Here is an 18,952-nt window from a genome sequence, read left to right as displayed (position 1 = left end):
TGATTTGATTGCAACTTTATACAAGTCGGGGGCATTTTTGTTCCGACTGAACGTTCGGCGTACATGTCAAGATCGAAACTGAGTGCCTGAAGTTCATCAAATCAAGCAAAATCGCGATTCGAGAAGTAGAGAGATGCAAACTTCAGAGGGAAATGTAAAATAAAATAATCGTTTGATAAATCTTCTGTTCACATACTTTGTCCTATCATACCAAACGTAAAAGCACTGTCATTAAATTTACTTGTAACGAAGAACATAATCTATCACAATGCATAAATTGACATTACATGGCATTTATTCAATATCTTTACTCACATTCGGAAATTGTTTCTTTCAATCAAAAATATAATCAATACAAACAAATGTTTACTAAGCTAAGGTAAGCTTTTGTTATTAATAGTACCATTTACCGATGCAGCAGATCGTATATGAAGTGAGAGGCTGGGATCACCATCACATGATGATTGTTGCGTGGACGTGGTAGCCTAGAATAACACATAAAAATGGTCGATTGAGGTCATGATCATTCGCTTAGTAGCGGACGCGCAACCAATTAGGTTACGAAGACTCCCATGTAGGTTATGATATGACGAATCGGTAATTTGACCCGTTGTAATGAAGGTAGCGCCACCTACTTTTTACTGAAGATGCATCATAACAAGGCCAAACCTTGTACTCGGTGACTCTGCCGATAACGTTATCACAAAAAAGTGAAAAATAAAAATGAGAAAAATCGTGATTTTGTTATTTTTTTTTCGTTTTTTCAAATTTCATTATCCACTTTATGGGAAAAGTTAAAATTTCAAAATAATTTTATACGTGATAAAGGTACTCTATTGTACATAATCTGTTTGTTTCCGGCGAGTTTCAATCGTGATTTTTTTCAGCTAATTTTGACGTAGGACTACGTCTAACCGGAAGATATAGGGGGGTGAAATGGAAATCTAGGCACTGAACAAGTAGGAAAAAATGCAAGATTTGGAACGCTTATAACTCGAGCATTTCTCAATAGATCGCAAAGGTTTTTGCATCAATTGATAGGAAATATATCCACGCATCTATCATAACGAATAACATTTCATTTTTCTTGAGATAAATAATTGAATAATTGTGAAATATCAAGCATTGTCCAAATGCACTATGTGCCCATTTTTGATTGGTCCATTTTGTGCTCCTCAAATCGTACCGACCAAAACGGGCAACCAGAGCAGCAGCGAAATAGAATGAAGCACGATTGGAAAGGAAAAAGAAAAAAAAGGAACGAAACATTGGTCGCAGTCTCACACATGCGTAATTCTCGAGCCAGCCAATCAGCTTAAAAATCCCGGCTCCGCTGCCTCTTTTTCAGCCATTCTTTGTGTGGACACCGACTGGACAACATCGTTGCTGGACGAGCTGGACGGCGAGGGATCGAATGCCTTTCTCAAGGCAAGAGAGCGGAGGTGGTAGCGCTGGAGTAGAGTAGTAGAGTAGAGTAGAGTTTTCAAAGGGCCTTTCTCAAGGCTAGAGACGAATGAACTGCAAAAGTTTAAAGTCTCTATAATACAAGACCTTCCTTCCTTCCGTAACGATCATTCTCATCCAAACCGTACACCACATCGGTTCGCATCACAACACATCAACAAATCAACCCAAGCAGCCATGTCTGGACATGGTAAAGGAGGAAAAGTGAAGGGAAAGGCAAAATCCCACTCGAACCGTGTTGATCTGGAGTTCCCCGCAAGGGTAGCTAGGCCGAGCGCGTTAGTACCAGTGCACCAGTCCACCTAGCCGGCGTTATATAGTTTCGGCCGCCGAAGTGATCGAGTTAGCTGTCAAAGCTGCTCGCGACGATAAGAAAACCCGCATTCGGAACAGAACACATTCGGTTCGGTGGACATCAAGACAACAGGCAGTTGCAGCGAGTAGCGAGTGCCAAACGCAATCGCAAAACGGCAGCTGGTAGCAGAAGAAAAAAGTTTGTTCTTTATACAAACTGCTTTGGTGGCAAATCCAGAACAAGGCGGCATCGAGGGCGTTCGAAATGGTTTTTTTCAAAACCACGAGTACTAAGTTTTCTGAATTGGAACCATTCCATAAAACACGGCGCTTATCAGGGCCATAAAACCTTTCAAAAAAGAGTTTATGAAATACAGTTCAATGCTTTCTAAAATAATATCCAAAATAATAATAAAACACAAATTGATTTTTTCATAATTTGTTTGCCAGGATCTGATGAGTATGTGAATTTGGCAGTTGTTCTGAGCTTATTAATAGTTGGGGACTTTCCTGAAAATTAAGTTTTGACCAATTCTTAAATTGTTTCCAGATTGAAAGTACAGTAATTTACAATTAGTTCGACATTTAACTAATAGGACGGACATGTAATGCGACATATTTAGTTGGAGATTTTTGTAAACATAGAGATCCAAATTATGACCCCACATTGAAAGTCGACACTGTACCACTGTCATCGCAAATGTTCATTTACAGGTTAAAATCGCCTCCAATGCGACACTGTGTGATGCTTCGGCACGTCGCATTGAATGTAATTTACTGTACAACATGTCACAAAGCTGGATGGGAAGAAATTTTCCACCTGTGAAAGCTGTGGTGAGTGGCAACAAATCGCTAAACAGAAAGGTTTATCCGAACAAGATGGGGATATCGAGTGATAAGTGAGTGAGTGCATGTGAATCCAACGAGCGAACAAATCGTAATGAATGTATTTTTCTTTCTTTCTTTCTTTGTTTTTAAGAGGCTTTAAACTTTGAAGTTCATTCGCCTCTAGCCCAGTGGAGAGCCACAATAAAACCAGCCCAGAGGGGACTGTCGAATGGGAAACCAAAAAACGCAAAACACAACACCAAAGGTTCTTTTCAGAACCACCAACATGTTCATAAAGAGTAAACAGTACACTAATCCATTTTTCAGGTAGATAGGTAGGTATTGACGTAGGAGAAGAAAATAAAACAATATATTTAAAATATATATTTAACAAGAGCTGTCCCCTTTGTATAGTCCTACGTCACTCCAGTTATGTCCCCGACATTACCCACCCGTCTTTTTTTTTAATGGAAAAAGTCGCTTGGGGGCAAGTAGGCGAACTGCAACATTATGTTAATTTTTGGTTTTTTTATTGGAGATGGTTAGAAATTATAAGCAAAAAAGAGACCAATATTGGTCGGACACCAGTTTGGAGAATGTTATGAAAGCTATAGAAGAAGGTTTGTCTGTTCTGGGTGCTTCAAAACAGTTCGGTGAGCCAGAACCAACTTTGAGACGCTATAGACGAAAATATCCAGACATGAAGGTTAGATTTTCAATTCAGCATTTGCGATTCCTTGTTCTTTATGCAAGAAACATTAAATCTGTATCAATTTCAGGATACGTCGTCCAATAAAGGCCGCTTTAAAGCCACATTCAGGTCCAGCTTCGAAGAATTGCCTATTCGTTTGCGGTTAAAAATGGCATAGAGCACCCTTTCAAAGAAACATGCGCTGGACGGACATGGGTTGAAATGTTTATGAAGGCTCATAAGCTATCTTTGAGAAAGCCAGAAAACACCTCAACGGCTCGATTAATGGCGTTCAATAAAGAAAATTGTGACTTATTTTTTCGAACTTTGGGAGATATACCAGCTCAGTATCGTTTTCCTGCGTGTGACATTTACAGTGTTGATGAAAATGGCATATCCACTGTTCCAACCAAGTATAAATAAATGATTGTTATTACATTTTGTTGATTTTTAGGTGACCAAACCATATTCGTCAACGACGCTTTTTGCGCAAAGCTTTTGGGTGGACAAGTTTTTTAGTTTTTTTGCCCATCCAATAGATAATATGATAGAAAACACTTCAGGCTAGATGAATCAGCATCAACATTAAAAAAAATAATAATTCCAAGATCCAGGGCTCGCCAAAGCTTAACGTCGCCAACTTGCCTCCCTCTCCCCTACGTTGGTAATTTCAAAAATTTTGCAATGAAACAACTAAACCGACTGCCGATTGAGAGGTTCGAAAGGGGACACTCATGGAAAAAATTTCTCGATATCCTATCAAGAAGTGCTAATGGTTTTATTTAGCCAGTTACACTTCCCCAAATCCACTTGTCCATTACACTTCCCCTTCCTTATAAATAAGTATCAGTTGGAGTCAGTTCACAACAGAATCCAGACAAACTTTATCTAATCTGCATCACCTGGCGATATAATTATTACGACTCACGACAAGCGATGCTTCAGACAAGTATAATATCGCCGAGCATCTTTAAACTTATGTTGAGGAATGCACTATATATTAATAGCTTTTTATCGTATTCAGCTGAATTAAATAAATGAAATATAAAAGGTAGCCGATTGATTAATATTTCTGTAGGGAAGATTTTATCAATAGGGATTTTTATGTACATTTATGAACATCGATTCGAGAAAACCAAAGAATTTCAGTTCATATAAAGGTTTTTCTCTGTCCAGGAAGGCGAAATGTTTGATAGACAGATTTCATCTGATGAATTTTTCCAATTACTGCGAGTTCCCTCTTGAGTTGGCAATCCGATTGGGACACTGGAAGTCTTGGGCGGTGGTTATATTCAATTACTCCAAATGTTTCTTCGAGAGCGTGTATCAAAGGTTTGGACGTAAGTCGTGACTTCATTTGTGTAATGAGTATACTTATGCCCAACCACTACTCGCTAGATGTGGATCTCCACAGAATAGATCTTGTTCGACGCAATGTCTGTCGGTGTGGAAACGGTTACGATGACATCGATCACGCAGTTTGGCAATGTACGGATAATTAAGCAGCCAGAGAGTACCTTTTGAATGCCTTTTAGGCCCAAAGAAGACAACCCTATGTTCCTGTTAGAGACCTGTTGGGAACTCGCGACATCTGCTATATGCAGTTGATCTATATGTTTGTGAAACGGTCTAGTATGAGAATTTAATGCTTTTATGTTTTTTTTTCTTTTTCGTTATGTTTGTTTGTCTTGTCCCCTCATCTCACAGTCGCCCACCCTCGACAGATAGTCGAACACCAGATGCTATCCCTGGTTTTTTGTACGATACTACAGTGCGTACGGCTACTCTCGGTTAAGACAACGATACATCATATCCATATTCCTAACCTGACCCGTCCCACAAAAATTGTTGCCCCTCTAACCTCGAGTGAACCGCGAGTAATCGGTCGAAACCTACTAAACATAGATTTAAGTTGAAATTCTGTGTAAACAAATCATGAATTAGTGGCACCGCAAAGCTCATGCGATTGAGCCTTACAAATAAATAAATTGGAAAAAAAAGGTTTTTCTCACCATTTGGAGTTTTAAATTTACGGATTTCTGAACAGTTGGAAAAACTCAATTCAAGAGCAACTGTCCTCAAAGTCCTACGTCAAGTTTTCGTCCTTGCCTCTAGGCTCAGAACCTTCTACTTTCTGTTTCAAATATATTTCATTTTCCGAAATCTAACAGCATTGTACGATTGACGTAATCATAATCTACATCAAAGCATTCAATTGATCTGACAAACTCTTTACTTACAAAGTGAATAAAAGGTACTTAATTCAATCGAAATCGAAAAGTCAACCTAATGAAACCTTGAGTGATGTTATGTGATATCGATCAAGAATGTACGATAAAAAGCGGAACTGTACAAGTGAGGAAACGTGAACGTTCAAAATTATTAAAATTAAAAAATCAATTTTGGGCGGGACGAAGATCGCCGGGTCTACTAGTAAAAATACGTTGGAATATCAAACCAACTCTTAGGTGTAAAAGTTTTGAATATCAAATTATATTTCCGTGTAAGTTTTTATGGCAATCTAATATTTTATCCGAAATATGTTTTTGACGTTTCTTTGATTTTATAGCAACCTAGGGGCTGTCCACATACCACGTGGACAGAAAAAGCACGATTTTAAACCCCCCCCCCCTCATTTTCATACACCTCCCCCTGTTGTCCATGTGGATTTTGATTTTATTAGAATAATTCAGGAAATAACTTAATTGCGCATGATTTAAATTTTAATTTCATTTAAGTTCATTTTGTTTCAAATTTTACTTGCTGAACCCTGCCACGTTTGCCGTGGCTCATTGGTGTTTTTTTACAGAAAAATGAGTAGTAAAACAAAGCAAATATTCCATATGAGTTTAACTTTGAAATACTTGTATTTTCTTTGTTCTTTGTTTTTAAAAGGCTTCAAACTTTGCAGTTCATTCGCCTCTAATTTAAATACTTGTAATACTTTGTTTTTCTATTATCTTCGAAGATATAAAAGCTATCTGGTTTGTCAACACGGAAACGCGCAACATCCAGTTGAACAATCCGCATCCGAATATAAATTATAAAATTCCAAGGATTGATCTTGAGCAAAGCCAATCGAATAAAATTAAATAGATTTAAAATCACTATCAGATACAATTTAAGCTCACGATTTTTGAACACATGCAAAGAATTGTGTTGCTGTCACACAGAATACATATTCAATACTAGAAAGTTAATTTACTTTCTCAAATTTATTTCAGAAGTCTGCTCATTTCATCTGGAAATTTTGAAGCTTCTTGAGGCGTTGGCAGTAGCAACAACAATTTTTGAAGTGGCTCGTATGTTGAGTTATAATATGAGCTCCATCAGAGCTCGAGTTTTTGAAGCGCACAATAACGAACAGAACGATTTTATATACATAGACTCTTTTTCTATCAATTAAAAATAATGTTAAAAAAAGAAAAGATAAAGTAGGAAGCATGTACTGATATCTATAGATCCTCACTTGACAAAGGATGAGGAGTAAAAGGTCGAAATTTTTCAGAGATTTCGGAACGCCTGTATCTTCGATATAAACGATGACATTAAGATAAAAAATACAGCATTTTCAAGCTACAAATTTCTAGTGTGTGATGTGTATATGTGTTGTAGATGAAATACTTTTCAAGAAAAAATGAAGCGTTTATAGTTTGTTTTCAAAGTTTCTCTAGATTTTAAGAATATATGCTTAAAAACAATCCAATCAACATGATTATTTCGCGTTCATTTGATTCATAGAGAGTTTCAGTAGAACTATTTACTACAGAGGTATTCTCTATCGAATGTAAATTTATCCTTTGATTTCGAATTAAGAATATTTCATGAAATAATGAACGCACAGCAAATCGATGGTCAAATCTACTCATCGCAATCTTGGAAATATTTAATACATGGTCCAGTTGATGCTTTGACGAATGCATTATTTTATAAGAGTTACAGCGTTTCAAAGATCACTCAAAATATTTTCGACATTTCGCCACAGGAAATGTCTGTTCATTCACACGATCAATTCACATTTAGTCATCAGCGCAATAGAAACCTTTTCCGCAATAGTTTCAAAGGGAACTAATACCTTATTAAAAATATTTTCAATATCTATATATATTTTTTTATTTTTCAACTGTTTATTGACCATCCTGCATTGAGTGTCTAAATAGCTTCCAAAATGCCCGTGGGGAAAAACATCAGAAAACTCACAACACAATAATTTTTTACTAATCTTGCACGATAAGTTATTTGAATTGCCCTTTAGTTTTCCTCCACTTAAATCCTTATCAAAACGTCACAGTTTACCAGAGAGCAATTCAACGCCAAATTAATCCTCCGCTGCCCCGATCCTCCCCATTTTATTGAAATGTTCATTTTTCCAAAACTGGCCCTGAAGCCTGTTGCCCGATTAAAACATTTTTTTTTTGAGAAATTTATTAACCTTCTATTATTTTGTTTTATAAATGTTCAAACTATTGAGAAAACTTTCTCATAAATTGAATAAAATATCGAAAACTATTATATCTGTTTAAAATAATATTATTATATATAGGTTATTGGGTAGCTGATCCGAAAAATGTTAAGAAATAGGGGATCATAAAAAATCTTCCACGCTGATGATCAAATCTTAACTACGAAAGAATTATTGAATTTTTCCTTGAGACCGGTTTTTGCCTTAAAATGACTGAACCGAAAATTCAAAAAGTGCGCACGATGCTTTCATTTGAGGAAAATTTGCATAAAATTATGTTGTGAACACATTGGAAACAAGATAACAAGAAGAATAATAGTGTGGTGTCAAGGAAGGAACTGTAGAGTGGTTGGAGAGCTTCCTGTTTATCATGCATTTCTGAAAAATTAATTGAAAACACAAAATTTGAAGTTGGTTCCTTACATTTAAAAGTTGATCCAGGGTTCTATTAATTTGAAAGTTTTACAATTGCATTCTATGCAAAAAAAAAATTTTCATCAAATATGATCCTCTATCACCTCCTGAAATGTTCTATAATTTATCAGAACACTGGCTCAATTGTTTTAAGTTGAAGACTAGTGATGCATAGACAATCTCCTGCAAATGTAAATATTTATTCCTAGAAATTAATGAAATGAAAATACTTTGGAAAAATGATTTTACACGCAATTCTGTATGAAAAACTATACAGACGTTATTATCATATATTGTTCTCGAGATATAATAAAACGTATAGAAAATTATATTTGATAAAAATCATTTACGCATATCATGGAATCTCAACCATTATGGAATTGTTTAATTTTTATAGTTTTGGCTATGAGGGCTATGAATACCCCGTAACTATAAATGTTCGATCATAGGAAATAGTTGGTCATTCACAATTTACGTGAGATATTTTTATAATACAGATTTCACTGAAGAAGATCCATGATATGAGAGAAAATATATGAACGTTTGACTGGGCAGCACTCTCAGGCTTCTCAATCCGTTTATTGATAAATACGGAGAGAAAATTCTTCCTGTCCACGTGGACTAAGTCTATACCTCCTCCCCCCTCTCCGTGGACAAGAGTGGACATTTTCTTATCCCCTACCCCCCCTAAAGTTGTCCACGTGGTATGTGGACAGCCCCTTAGCTGACCATTATATTTCCGTCCAACAGCTGCCGCGTCACTAACTTTGATTGTTTGAGAAAAAATATCAATCAGCTCATTCATCATGGAATTGCTCAGTGCCGAGAAAGTTACCAACGTAAATTATGGGAAAACTGATGCATACATTTTTAATAGTAATTCAAAACATACATTCATTATCTTTGGTTGGATCCGGGACAAAGAGAAATGAGCAGTTTTGAGCAGTGTTTGCAGAGGACTCACCCAAGAAACAGGAAACAGTAATTTTTCTGAACACTCTCACCACTCTTAATTCATCTTGAAGACATCATAATTAAAACATTAACTATGCTAATTAATGTCCATCCATCCATCCACTTCTACCGGCGGCCTATTTCATCCCTTCCGGACAGTGCTAATCTCATAAATGGACAGCATCCGCACGATCTTCCGTACGGTATTGCCCTTCCGGTGCAGTTTTACCTTGCATAAAAAAGGGACAAAGATGGAAAGCAGGGGAAATAATCTTCAGCCCAAGACAGAAACCCATTAAGTGAACAACCACTCACATACAGGCAAAAATCAGGTATCCTCCATTGTTAATTCCCTTCTTGTACCTGGTAATGACCCAGCTAACAGAGAGAAAAAGCCGTAACAACCCCGAACACAAGGGGTAAACTGAATGAAACATATTTAATTTTTACCACCTTCCAACCTCCTCGGATCGCTTCGTCGGAAGGGCTTCTCTAAACTTTTTCATATTTATCATCACCGCGCGCACCAAGTAGCGCACTTTTCCAGAACCGGAAAATGTACTTTTACTTGAGAATAGTGTATTTTGCTCGTTAATGTCCAACGTAAATGTGTTGAAGCACCCATTTTCTAGATGATTACATAATTCATTTCAGTTAATGACATGAATAATTAACATAACTTCCTTCAGCAAAATTTGATGTACAACTATGTTTATGAAGCGCTGTTTCATTGCTACACATATTCGTGTTACACATATAATTTCATTCACGTCGAATTTGAAACTAATTCGATTCGACGCTGGAACACTTGGTCCCAGAGATGCCAGGTTCGAAGACATGTCTTCATTTTGAAGACATTTGACTTACTGTGACGACATTCACCCTCATTCCGGTTCACGATCGGCGATTGGATTGATGGGATTTCACAATCCGAACGAGTTCGAATATTTTGCATTCTACCCGTTCGCTTCTAATCCTAAAGGGCGGTGAATTTCGAATATCGAACTTCCATCGCAGCAGTCAGACAACTGTGTAACCAAAACAAAAACAAAAACGACAAATGGCTATGAAAGTTATATTTTCTGCAGAAAAAATTGATTGCGCATTGGAATACATTGGAATAAAAGGTAAAACCAACTGAAAATAATATAGATTGCGATTTAAAATTAAAAATTTTTGCCCAGATTATGTACCAACAGACGGAATATAACATCCGATGGGACGCCTTGGGATGGTAGCTCGTATAGCCGTTCCGTCACAGAACTTTCTATGAACTTTGCTCGAGGACAATCTAATTGGCGGTTTCTCGGAGGAATACTGGCTCGTCGATTTCGGGCACCTGCTGGTTCACTGTGAACGGATGCTGTTGTAACTTGCAAGCTTCTAACATGAAATTTCAAGAATATCCTCCTCAGATGGAGTCGGCGCTCCACGGAGCACAGTATCAAAAAAGTTCAACTTAATTTGGCTATCGTTGCTTCTCGAGAAATGGCCAAAGAAAGGTAGCTACTGCAGGAGGAAATATGAGAAATGTACAGTTCGAGATAGGTGTCGAACGAATTGTCAACAGATGAATAACAGTTTGAAGGATAACTTTAATTTCATTCAGTTCCGACAGCCATGAAATAGATAGCGGTAACATCAAAAACAGAAAAATATAGATTATCTTGGAGGCCAACTCAACTAACGGCCACCAATAATATACAAATGTAGACGGTAAATCTTCTGACACCCATGGTCTCCATTGTTGATTACCAATCGGAATCCATTTGGGGCTTTCTGTTTTCCCAGCTGACCGGCAATTTCCATCAAATGCCCAAACGTTTCCACATCCTTCGCGGTTTCATCTTCGCCTTTTAGCAGTGTCAGCAATTGTTCTTAGTAATCAACGGAAACTTTTGTCTCGAGATCATTTACTTGCTCTTTCAAACTTTTCAAATCAGAAAATCCACAAGCATATAGAATGAATTCAACAACAAAGCGACTTTTACTTAAAATTCTGGAGAACTTCAAGTGGTCCGATTACATATTGTCTCTAGAAGACATTTGTTCATTTGCGCTCGAGAATTCGAATGATTGTGACATTATATTGTTATTATTTTGGTCCTATACTATATAATAGATTAAACTATATTTTTCAAATGACCACTTCATAAATCGAAGGTTTTCCAGTTACATATCGTCTCAATCATTAGTTTTATGGATATGGTTTGAGTTACAACCAGAACTTGAAAGCAGAAATAAACGAATTGAGTTATCACAGTTTCGTATTTGTGGGAGATATTCGCTATATTCACTCAATCAACGGTTTATCAGGCTAATTATCATTTCTAATCCTATAAAGTTTAGTTCGTAGTTGCACAATATATTATTGGTACACTTCAAAATTATATAACAATGCAAATTAGAATAAACCTTGAATAAACTACAAAACTTTCTTCAAAAGTAAGTTATGCATGTCAGTTTCCTGACACCTGGTACCCCTGCTTGGCCCATGATTTTTCAAGATTCCCAGATTCTTTGACACGTTCCTTGATATACTGACAAACACTAAATTTTGCCTGATTTTACCGAAATGATCCTGATTTCGTAGTTTTTACTTCATCAGAATAAAAATCATCCGTAATAAATATACTGGAATTCATGCCAAAGTTTCCCTAGTTGGAAATGTGAATTTTCACTGTCTTTTGTTCATTGTTTTTTCTATTCCAAAACTATTCGTGTTATCGGAGGTACATTGCCGACACTTATTAGAGCATAAGTTGGTTTGAAATAAAGACACTCTATCAGATTGTCACGCCCGAAGACAGTTTCAAATCGTTATATTTTGAATGAAAATAATAAATTGAATTATTAAGCTTAAGTTCTAAGTTCTCCAAAGAGAAAAAAACTTGATTCTATGGACATCTGAAAGAATACCCTGAAACATTTTCGATGAGATAGCAAACATGTTCTCGAAGGATAGAATTTATAAATCGAAAGAGATAGCGTATGATTGTTGAACAACATTGTTCATATAAAATTTAATAAAGGTGAAAAATTATGCTTTTGTTTTTGCCAAAAATTAGCACGAACTTTTCGGACAAGCCAATACGAACTATCCTAATGTCCTGATTTTTATTTTCATTCTGATTTTTGAAAATTATAGTTGGCAACTCTGCCATCATCACTGGCTTCGAAAACTTATCTAGATCAACTCACCTCGAGTCTATCGCAGAATCATACCCATTCAGTTCGAAGGTGGCGCCACACGGTAGCGAATAGAAGAAACGTGTGAGCTAAAACAAGAGCCAAATCAATAATCCTCTTGCGAGGACTCGAGAAAGTGCTTACTAACCTGTTGCTTGAACTGTGCCGTCGTCAGGGTATACAGCACTGGATTCAGTGCTGAATTCACCGGAAGTACCAGTACCGCTAGCCATGCGTATAGCGAAGGGGAGATTCGAACACCTGGAATCAATTACAAAAACTATTCATCTTTGAATGGAAATTAGAGCGGTAATAAAAATGGTTTCCAGCTCGAAATAATACACCCCAATAGATCAATATTTTATTTTTTCCTTCGAACATAAAATTGCATTGACACAAAAAAGCTATGTATGATTTAAGTCCGATAAAATAGAAATGGATTAACAATTTCTTGCACCCATTTTACAACTTCGTTTCATTCGCCCTCATTCCATTTGACAAGAAAATCTTCTGCTGTTCTCCTCAATCGGTAAGTCTAGGAGCTTCTCCATAGCATTGGCAGCCTGTTGAAGATCTAGAAGGTCTACTGGTACCCAGGCAATCGGAGTCTCGGATCTACGGCGATGAATTCGCTTACGGGCCTTGGTTGGTATTGGTGGGCTCTGAACCGGTTCTATCATCGGGAAAGGAAATGTTGCTGGCAAGATGGGAAATGCTGGGCCCGGTGGAGGAGGAAGCGGCACGCTGGACTTTTGCTTTTCTTTTGGAGCTGCGGTTGTGCTTCCTTCGGAAGATTCTTCTGACGGCTTGTCCACGGCTTGTCGTTTCACAAGTTGCGGCGTAAGGTCGTCACCAGTTTCACTACTGTGGGTTTGAATAACGACGATTGATGTAGCTAAAATATTGGCTTCTGCAAAGTACTTACGCAGTGGGAGGTCCAGCGTTTTCTGGTGTATTCTGTTCTACCTTCGCTGCTTGATTTATTTTCATGAAAAGTCCCGTTTCCGTATTAAATTGGACTGCTTCGGCACTGACCACTAGAATGGTCATCAGTAGGAATAGATTGCTTCGTTTCGTACCCATCTTGACCGTTCGACAATTCGATAAGAAATAAGAAAATTTTCACCGTTCATAATTCCTTGCCTGCTTTGTTTTTTGTTCAGGTAAATTAGGGCATTTTAGTAGGGTTGAACGTTACTCACGTAATGAACAAATTTGTTTATAAACACAGCTTGTATCCCAACAACCCTGAAAAGATTTGGTCGGTGGAACAGAGCTAGTTCAATTACTTATCTCGTATGGATAATTTTAATGATACGATTAATATTTCTGTATCAAATTCTCGAGAAATTTTTAACTACAGTAGAACCTCGATTATCCACGAGCGGTTGATTCCGCGGTGCGGATTATCCGCGAAAGTGAGTTCCCTAGTAATTCTATAAACCTTCGCGAAATTTGTCAGTAAGTGATAAAGTTCTGCTTTTTTGTTTTGGTCATGGCTTTCATATTGTCTGATCACTGATGTACACGACCTTACAGAATGATAGTTCAATTCTGTATTGATGAAACATAGTGCTTCATGCTAAAATATATTTGTTTCGTGCTTGTACCTCATTTTTAGTCATATATTGCGTTATCCGCGATTTTCGTTATACGCGATGACCTGACCCGACTATTTCGCGGACAATCGAGGTTCTACTGTATCTATCAATACCAAATCAATCCGCCAGTTATGCAGAAACTTAAAAAGTAGATGGGTCTGGGCCTAGGGGCATGGACGAGAACTTGACGTAGGACTGTGATTGTTTGTAGTAATTGCATTTGAATTGAGTTTTTTCATTGTTCAGAAATCTGTAATTTTACATTTTTGATACATTAAATGGAGGTCCTGGAAAACAGTTGTTTATATTAACTTATATCATTTATATAGGTAGGATGAGGTAAAACCCGGAACCACATTCTTACTTGGATACGAGTGACTCGACATTATTTGGTTTTTTTTATATCAAGGGTTGTAATAACTTCCATAGCCAGGTGATGTATACTAAATGTTCCATGGCCATGAGGGCTCTCTTGGGAAGTTCGTGTAGCTGCTATATAGGCAAGATAATGGAGAACGGACAAGTGAATTCAGGGAAATGACCATTGTGAGTATACCCTTTCAAAGCTCTAAATTAAATCAGCAATTAAATTATTTAATTAATTTTTTTTTTACATTACCAAACAACATATTCGATATCATGATATCCTGGACCACAATTACATAAGTATTTAGTAGCAAGACCTACACGATAAAAACGTGAATTGAGCACGAATTGATTGGACAACAACCTGAACATCAATCTTATAAAATCTCTATCAACGTTTAACCTTTGAGCTAGGTTCTCGTCAAATCTTTGGGGAAAATAGAGTAAAACTATCCAAGATCATCTCCAAAATAGATAAATGCTAGATAAATGGTATAGAAATTTCCTGTCTAATGGTACACAACATAATATATATCATCACAATAACGATTTTGCACAATATGCATTTGAAATATCTTAATGCATCATTACATGCCTCATTTTCAATTTCATAGAGTGACCCCCTCTATATAAAAATCAAAGAAGTAGTCCTACGTTAAAAAACAAGAAAAATATCTTTCCTAAATAATTGGATGTTTTTAGTTGTAAAACATCTACAACCAAACTAGCGTTGTCAGAGAGCATTTCATTTTCGACAGAAAACATGCCACTTCGTGCCGTGAAGCGTCAAATAGGCAAATAATGTCATCTGTCCCCCAACGCTTTAAAATGTTTGTATGTATGGAAGCAGACATCTCTTTCTTTTTTTCTTTTTTCATCTTTTTTTTGGGATTGCACCCAAAAAAAAAGTCCAAACGACGTCAACGGGGGATCGAAATAAGGCCGGCTAGGACGCAAGGCTGTTTTACACGACCACGCTATCCACATAGCTAAGTCCCGATTTTCGGCCAAAAATTTGTTTTCGAGATAACACCAGATCTCAACGTTTTATGCATTTTTTTGTCATTTGACATCGAAAAAAAAATCTCGACTTTCTACACTTCCCCCTTAGAAGATTTTCGAAAATCAAAAAATCAAAACTTTGAGAGCTTTGAGTCACCCCTAAATCGTATCCGACTGAGCTGAAATTTTGCACAAGTCATTTTTTTGGGCCAATAAACAAAATGTACATGGTCGGTTCTATAAATTTGATAATTATTTTTTGTCCATACCTTCATTTCCACTCAGGCTAAGTCCCAAAAGGTCGATTTTCGGCCAAAAATTTTTGATCTCAACGTTTCGTGCATTTTTAAGTCATTCGGCATCGAAAAAAAATCGATTTTCCAAATTTCCGTTACTCCCCCCTTGAGAGATTTTCGAGTATTAAAAATTCAAAACTTTGAGCGCTTTGATGCACCCCTAAATCATATCCGAATGAGCTGAAACTTTGCACAGGTCATTTTTTTATGCCAATAAACAAAATGTACGTGGTCGGTTTTTGAAATTTGACATGACCATTTTCGCTGCCACCCTAATGGGCACCCTAATAAAAAAATAAAAAATGCGTGTCCGATATTTTGCGATTTAGCACAAAACTACCAAATTTCACGAAATTCTGAGATCCATGGAATGACAGAATATGCCTATAAATTTTGGCATTAATACGCAACAAAAGAACTGCTGATGTCCACGGAAACAAGTTTATTCCAATATCAAGGGGAGAAGCAGATTCGTCTACTGCTATCATCCAGAGTTTGCCACAACACTTGGAAAAGTAATTCTGCGTTGCTTCACCATCTAATATGTGAAACAAAACTATCACACGCAAAGAGAAAATGATATGCGGGCATTTCGAGAAATTTGAATCTATAGTTAATACAATTTCAAGATCGGTGTCTCATACCGAGATTATACTATTAAGAGGTTGGTTAAAGCGTGTTACGGGTGACAAAGTGTAATTAGTATGCATCTAAGCGTTCATGCCGCAAACATATTTTCTTAATTCTATCTCGTTACTTTTACACACCATTTAACCAACTGATACCACTTCATCACTTAGTCCTTTTCCAGTTAATGAAATTCAATGCCACTCAAGTCACAGACTAAAGGGCTATGGTAGAACTTTTCCTCTTCGTGAGCCTGGCGTTAGTTTGTGTGACGTGGCTTTTAGACAAAGCTCTTTGTTTCAAAACGACTCAAAAGTTTTAGGCCGCACTTCCTTCGGCAAACTATGATACAACTTTGTTCACTCGTACAACTGCCGCGGGTCGACCGTACGCGGATCGGGTTAGCGGAAGAGCACAATAATAAAACCCATCTCTGTATCAGTTATGGTAATAAATTTGAAATTTAATTCACCCCATAAACATGTCACTTTCCGCGACAGTTTTATGCACCAGTGGAGTCACCAGTCGGGGGAGCGCATTCTGTGGACAAACCAGGTACCAGCGTTATCAGTCGTAGCTGGTTTTTTATCACTCATCTGTGTTTTCATGTCATTTTCCGTTCAGGTACCGCGTTGTGTGATGAATGGTCCGTGGAAAGCAGCATGTCATCGTCCGATGGGAGAGTTGAAGGAGCCTTACTCGGACCCGCAACGTTAATTGAATTCATGCTCTCCAAAGTAGAGTTTAAGTTGCCTCGGACAATATCGACAGTCACTTCCAATAGTTTTATTGCGAAAAACATTGAATTTTCTCTTGATAGTTTTATTATGATTGTAATCCCTTAACAGTTGAAATTGTCCAGTTTTTTCGATGAATAAAACACCCAGGAGAATCTCATATCTGAAGAGTACTTGTGCTTGTTCAATCACATTGGTGCCATTTTTGGTCTAAAATTCGTTCACAATGATCGACCGATCGGCAGTAGTCGTGCTGCGACTTTTCTCATGTCCAAAACATCAACCCAAAATATTAGAAACATTCACGTGACATGTATTTAATTCACGGGATAGCTCTCTCAAACTTAATGACGATTTTAGATCAATATTCCTTTTATTTTGTCGATGTTCTCATTAGTTGAAGAGGTGGATAGTCGTCCTTGACGTGGCGAATCGTTCATCTCTTCTCGGCCGTCTTGAAATGCCTTATACCATTCATACACTCGTGTTTTCGACATAGTTTAGTCAACAAACGTATTCTGTAACATTTTCAACGTTTCGGCATAAAAAATTACATAAAAAAGGCAACATAAAATTTCACAGAATGTTTAAACTTCTATCACGCAACCAGTCGATAATTCCTAATAAGTATTCGCAACTGGATGAATTAAAAGCAACGATGCAGGGCGAACGTTCAGAATTAGCCAAGTTCTACCGAGTACAGTTCCACCAGAGTAATGTCTAATCTCATATCTCTTTGACAGCCCGACTGGCAAGAATGACTATGTCCGTACAAAATTGTCTTAACGACTGATGCTTCGACATTTTGTACCGCATAAACAGTACCTTGACCAGATTGTTGACGAGAAGTCAATCATATCCTGCGAGGATGGAATTTTGAAGCTTCTTGGAAGATGGCAAAAGATTAGGGAACGATTAGACGACGCACATATGATTAAATAAATGATTTCCAATTTTTCCCTTAAAATCGGCACGACTTTCCTGACAATCCAACAGTATCTGACGATTTCAGCAAGTCGTTCGGCTCCATACAGTTTTGATTACATGAAACACAGAGCATTTCTCTGGGAACATTTTTCATTTGACTCTAATGAACCGGTCCCACCTGTTGTAGCTGCGTTTCTGATTAAGAAAAAACATTTTATTTATTATTAAAAACAGCTTAATTTGACCAATGAGTTTTCGACATTTGGTTTCTCTTTTTTTCTTCAAATGGAATCCAGTTACTACACCCACCCATTAAATATTTAACACATCTTTTGACATCCTCATTCATGACATTACATGAGCTTAAAAATAACCAAAAATGTGCTATCCACCTATACTGTTAAGGTATTTATTCAGGCGAGAGGCGAGTATGTGTATAATATACATGCCACAGCAATATAAGTGCAATACGAGAGAGCATAATAAGAGTCACTTTGCAAATAAGCACGCATTGACTCTTTACCCTTAACACATTGATGCATGTATGCACCAGTATTCCTGAAGAACCTAACTGAGGAACTCATCCTTCTCTTACATTGCATCTTCTACATGTCACTACAAACTGGAATATTCCCACAAAAATGGAAACAATCTTTTTGGTACCTATCTTCAAATCATACGCTAAATGTGACGTACGTAATTATCGTGGAATTGCCATTATCTGTTGCATTCCTAAACTATCCGTAGCAATAGTCAACGGAAAAGTCTTCCTTAATTGTTGGAAGACTTTTCCAACAAAAAATAGAATAACTTGTAAGCAATATGGCTTCTTCAATAGCCGTTCAACTGCGAATAATCTATTGACATTTGTGACTTTTATTTTGAATGCAATGGAAAATGGCAAAAACGTAGAAACTTTTTGCACTGTCTTCAGTATGCATTCAACCGCATCGACCTTCCGTTACTATTCCTAAAAATGCAGAAAATTAGAATGGAATAAGGACTTTTAAACTGACTTCATTTTTATCTAACAAATCGTAAGCAAATTGTTCATTTCCAAAGCTCTCTCTCAAATCTAGTAAAAGTTACCTCGGGAGTTC

The 18,952-nt window shown here is 37.1% G+C and overlaps 2 protein-coding genes across 3 annotated transcripts in view; both read right to left on the bottom strand.

Annotated features, from left to right (window-relative positions):
- LOC129774886 (relaxin receptor 2-like) overlaps positions 1-18,952 on the bottom strand; it is a 113,920-nt gene that overhangs the window by 5,961 nt on the left and 89,007 nt on the right. The window contains exons 18-19 of one of the 2 annotated variants that reach the window (XM_055778934.1): positions 12,445-12,557; positions 12,309-12,385 (exon numbers count right to left, since the gene is read on the bottom strand). The exons of the other annotated variant lie outside the window; for it this stretch is intronic. Coding sequence (XP_055634909.1) covers positions 12,309-12,385; positions 12,445-12,557 — 190 coding nt within the window. The remainder of the gene's footprint in view (positions 1-12,308; positions 12,386-12,444; positions 12,558-18,952) is intronic. 2 annotated transcript variants of the gene reach the window in all.
- Positions 12,627-13,392, bottom strand: LOC129774899 (uncharacterized). The gene is made up of 2 exons (XM_055778956.1): positions 13,222-13,392; positions 12,627-13,160 (listed from the first exon to the last, which is right to left on the bottom strand). The coding sequence occupies exons 1-2, from the start codon at positions 13,377-13,379 to the stop codon at positions 12,782-12,784; spliced, it is 537 nt and encodes a 178-aa protein (XP_055634931.1). The 5' UTR covers positions 13,380-13,392; the 3' UTR covers positions 12,627-12,781.

Source organism: Toxorhynchites rutilus, chromosome 3, assembly GCF_029784135.1.
Source record: "Toxorhynchites rutilus septentrionalis strain SRP chromosome 3, ASM2978413v1, whole genome shotgun sequence".
Lineage (NCBI taxonomy): Eukaryota > Metazoa > Arthropoda > Insecta > Diptera > Culicidae > Toxorhynchites > Toxorhynchites rutilus.
Note: the sequence above shows the minus strand (reverse complement) of the source record. Positions and strands in the feature narration are given on the sequence as shown.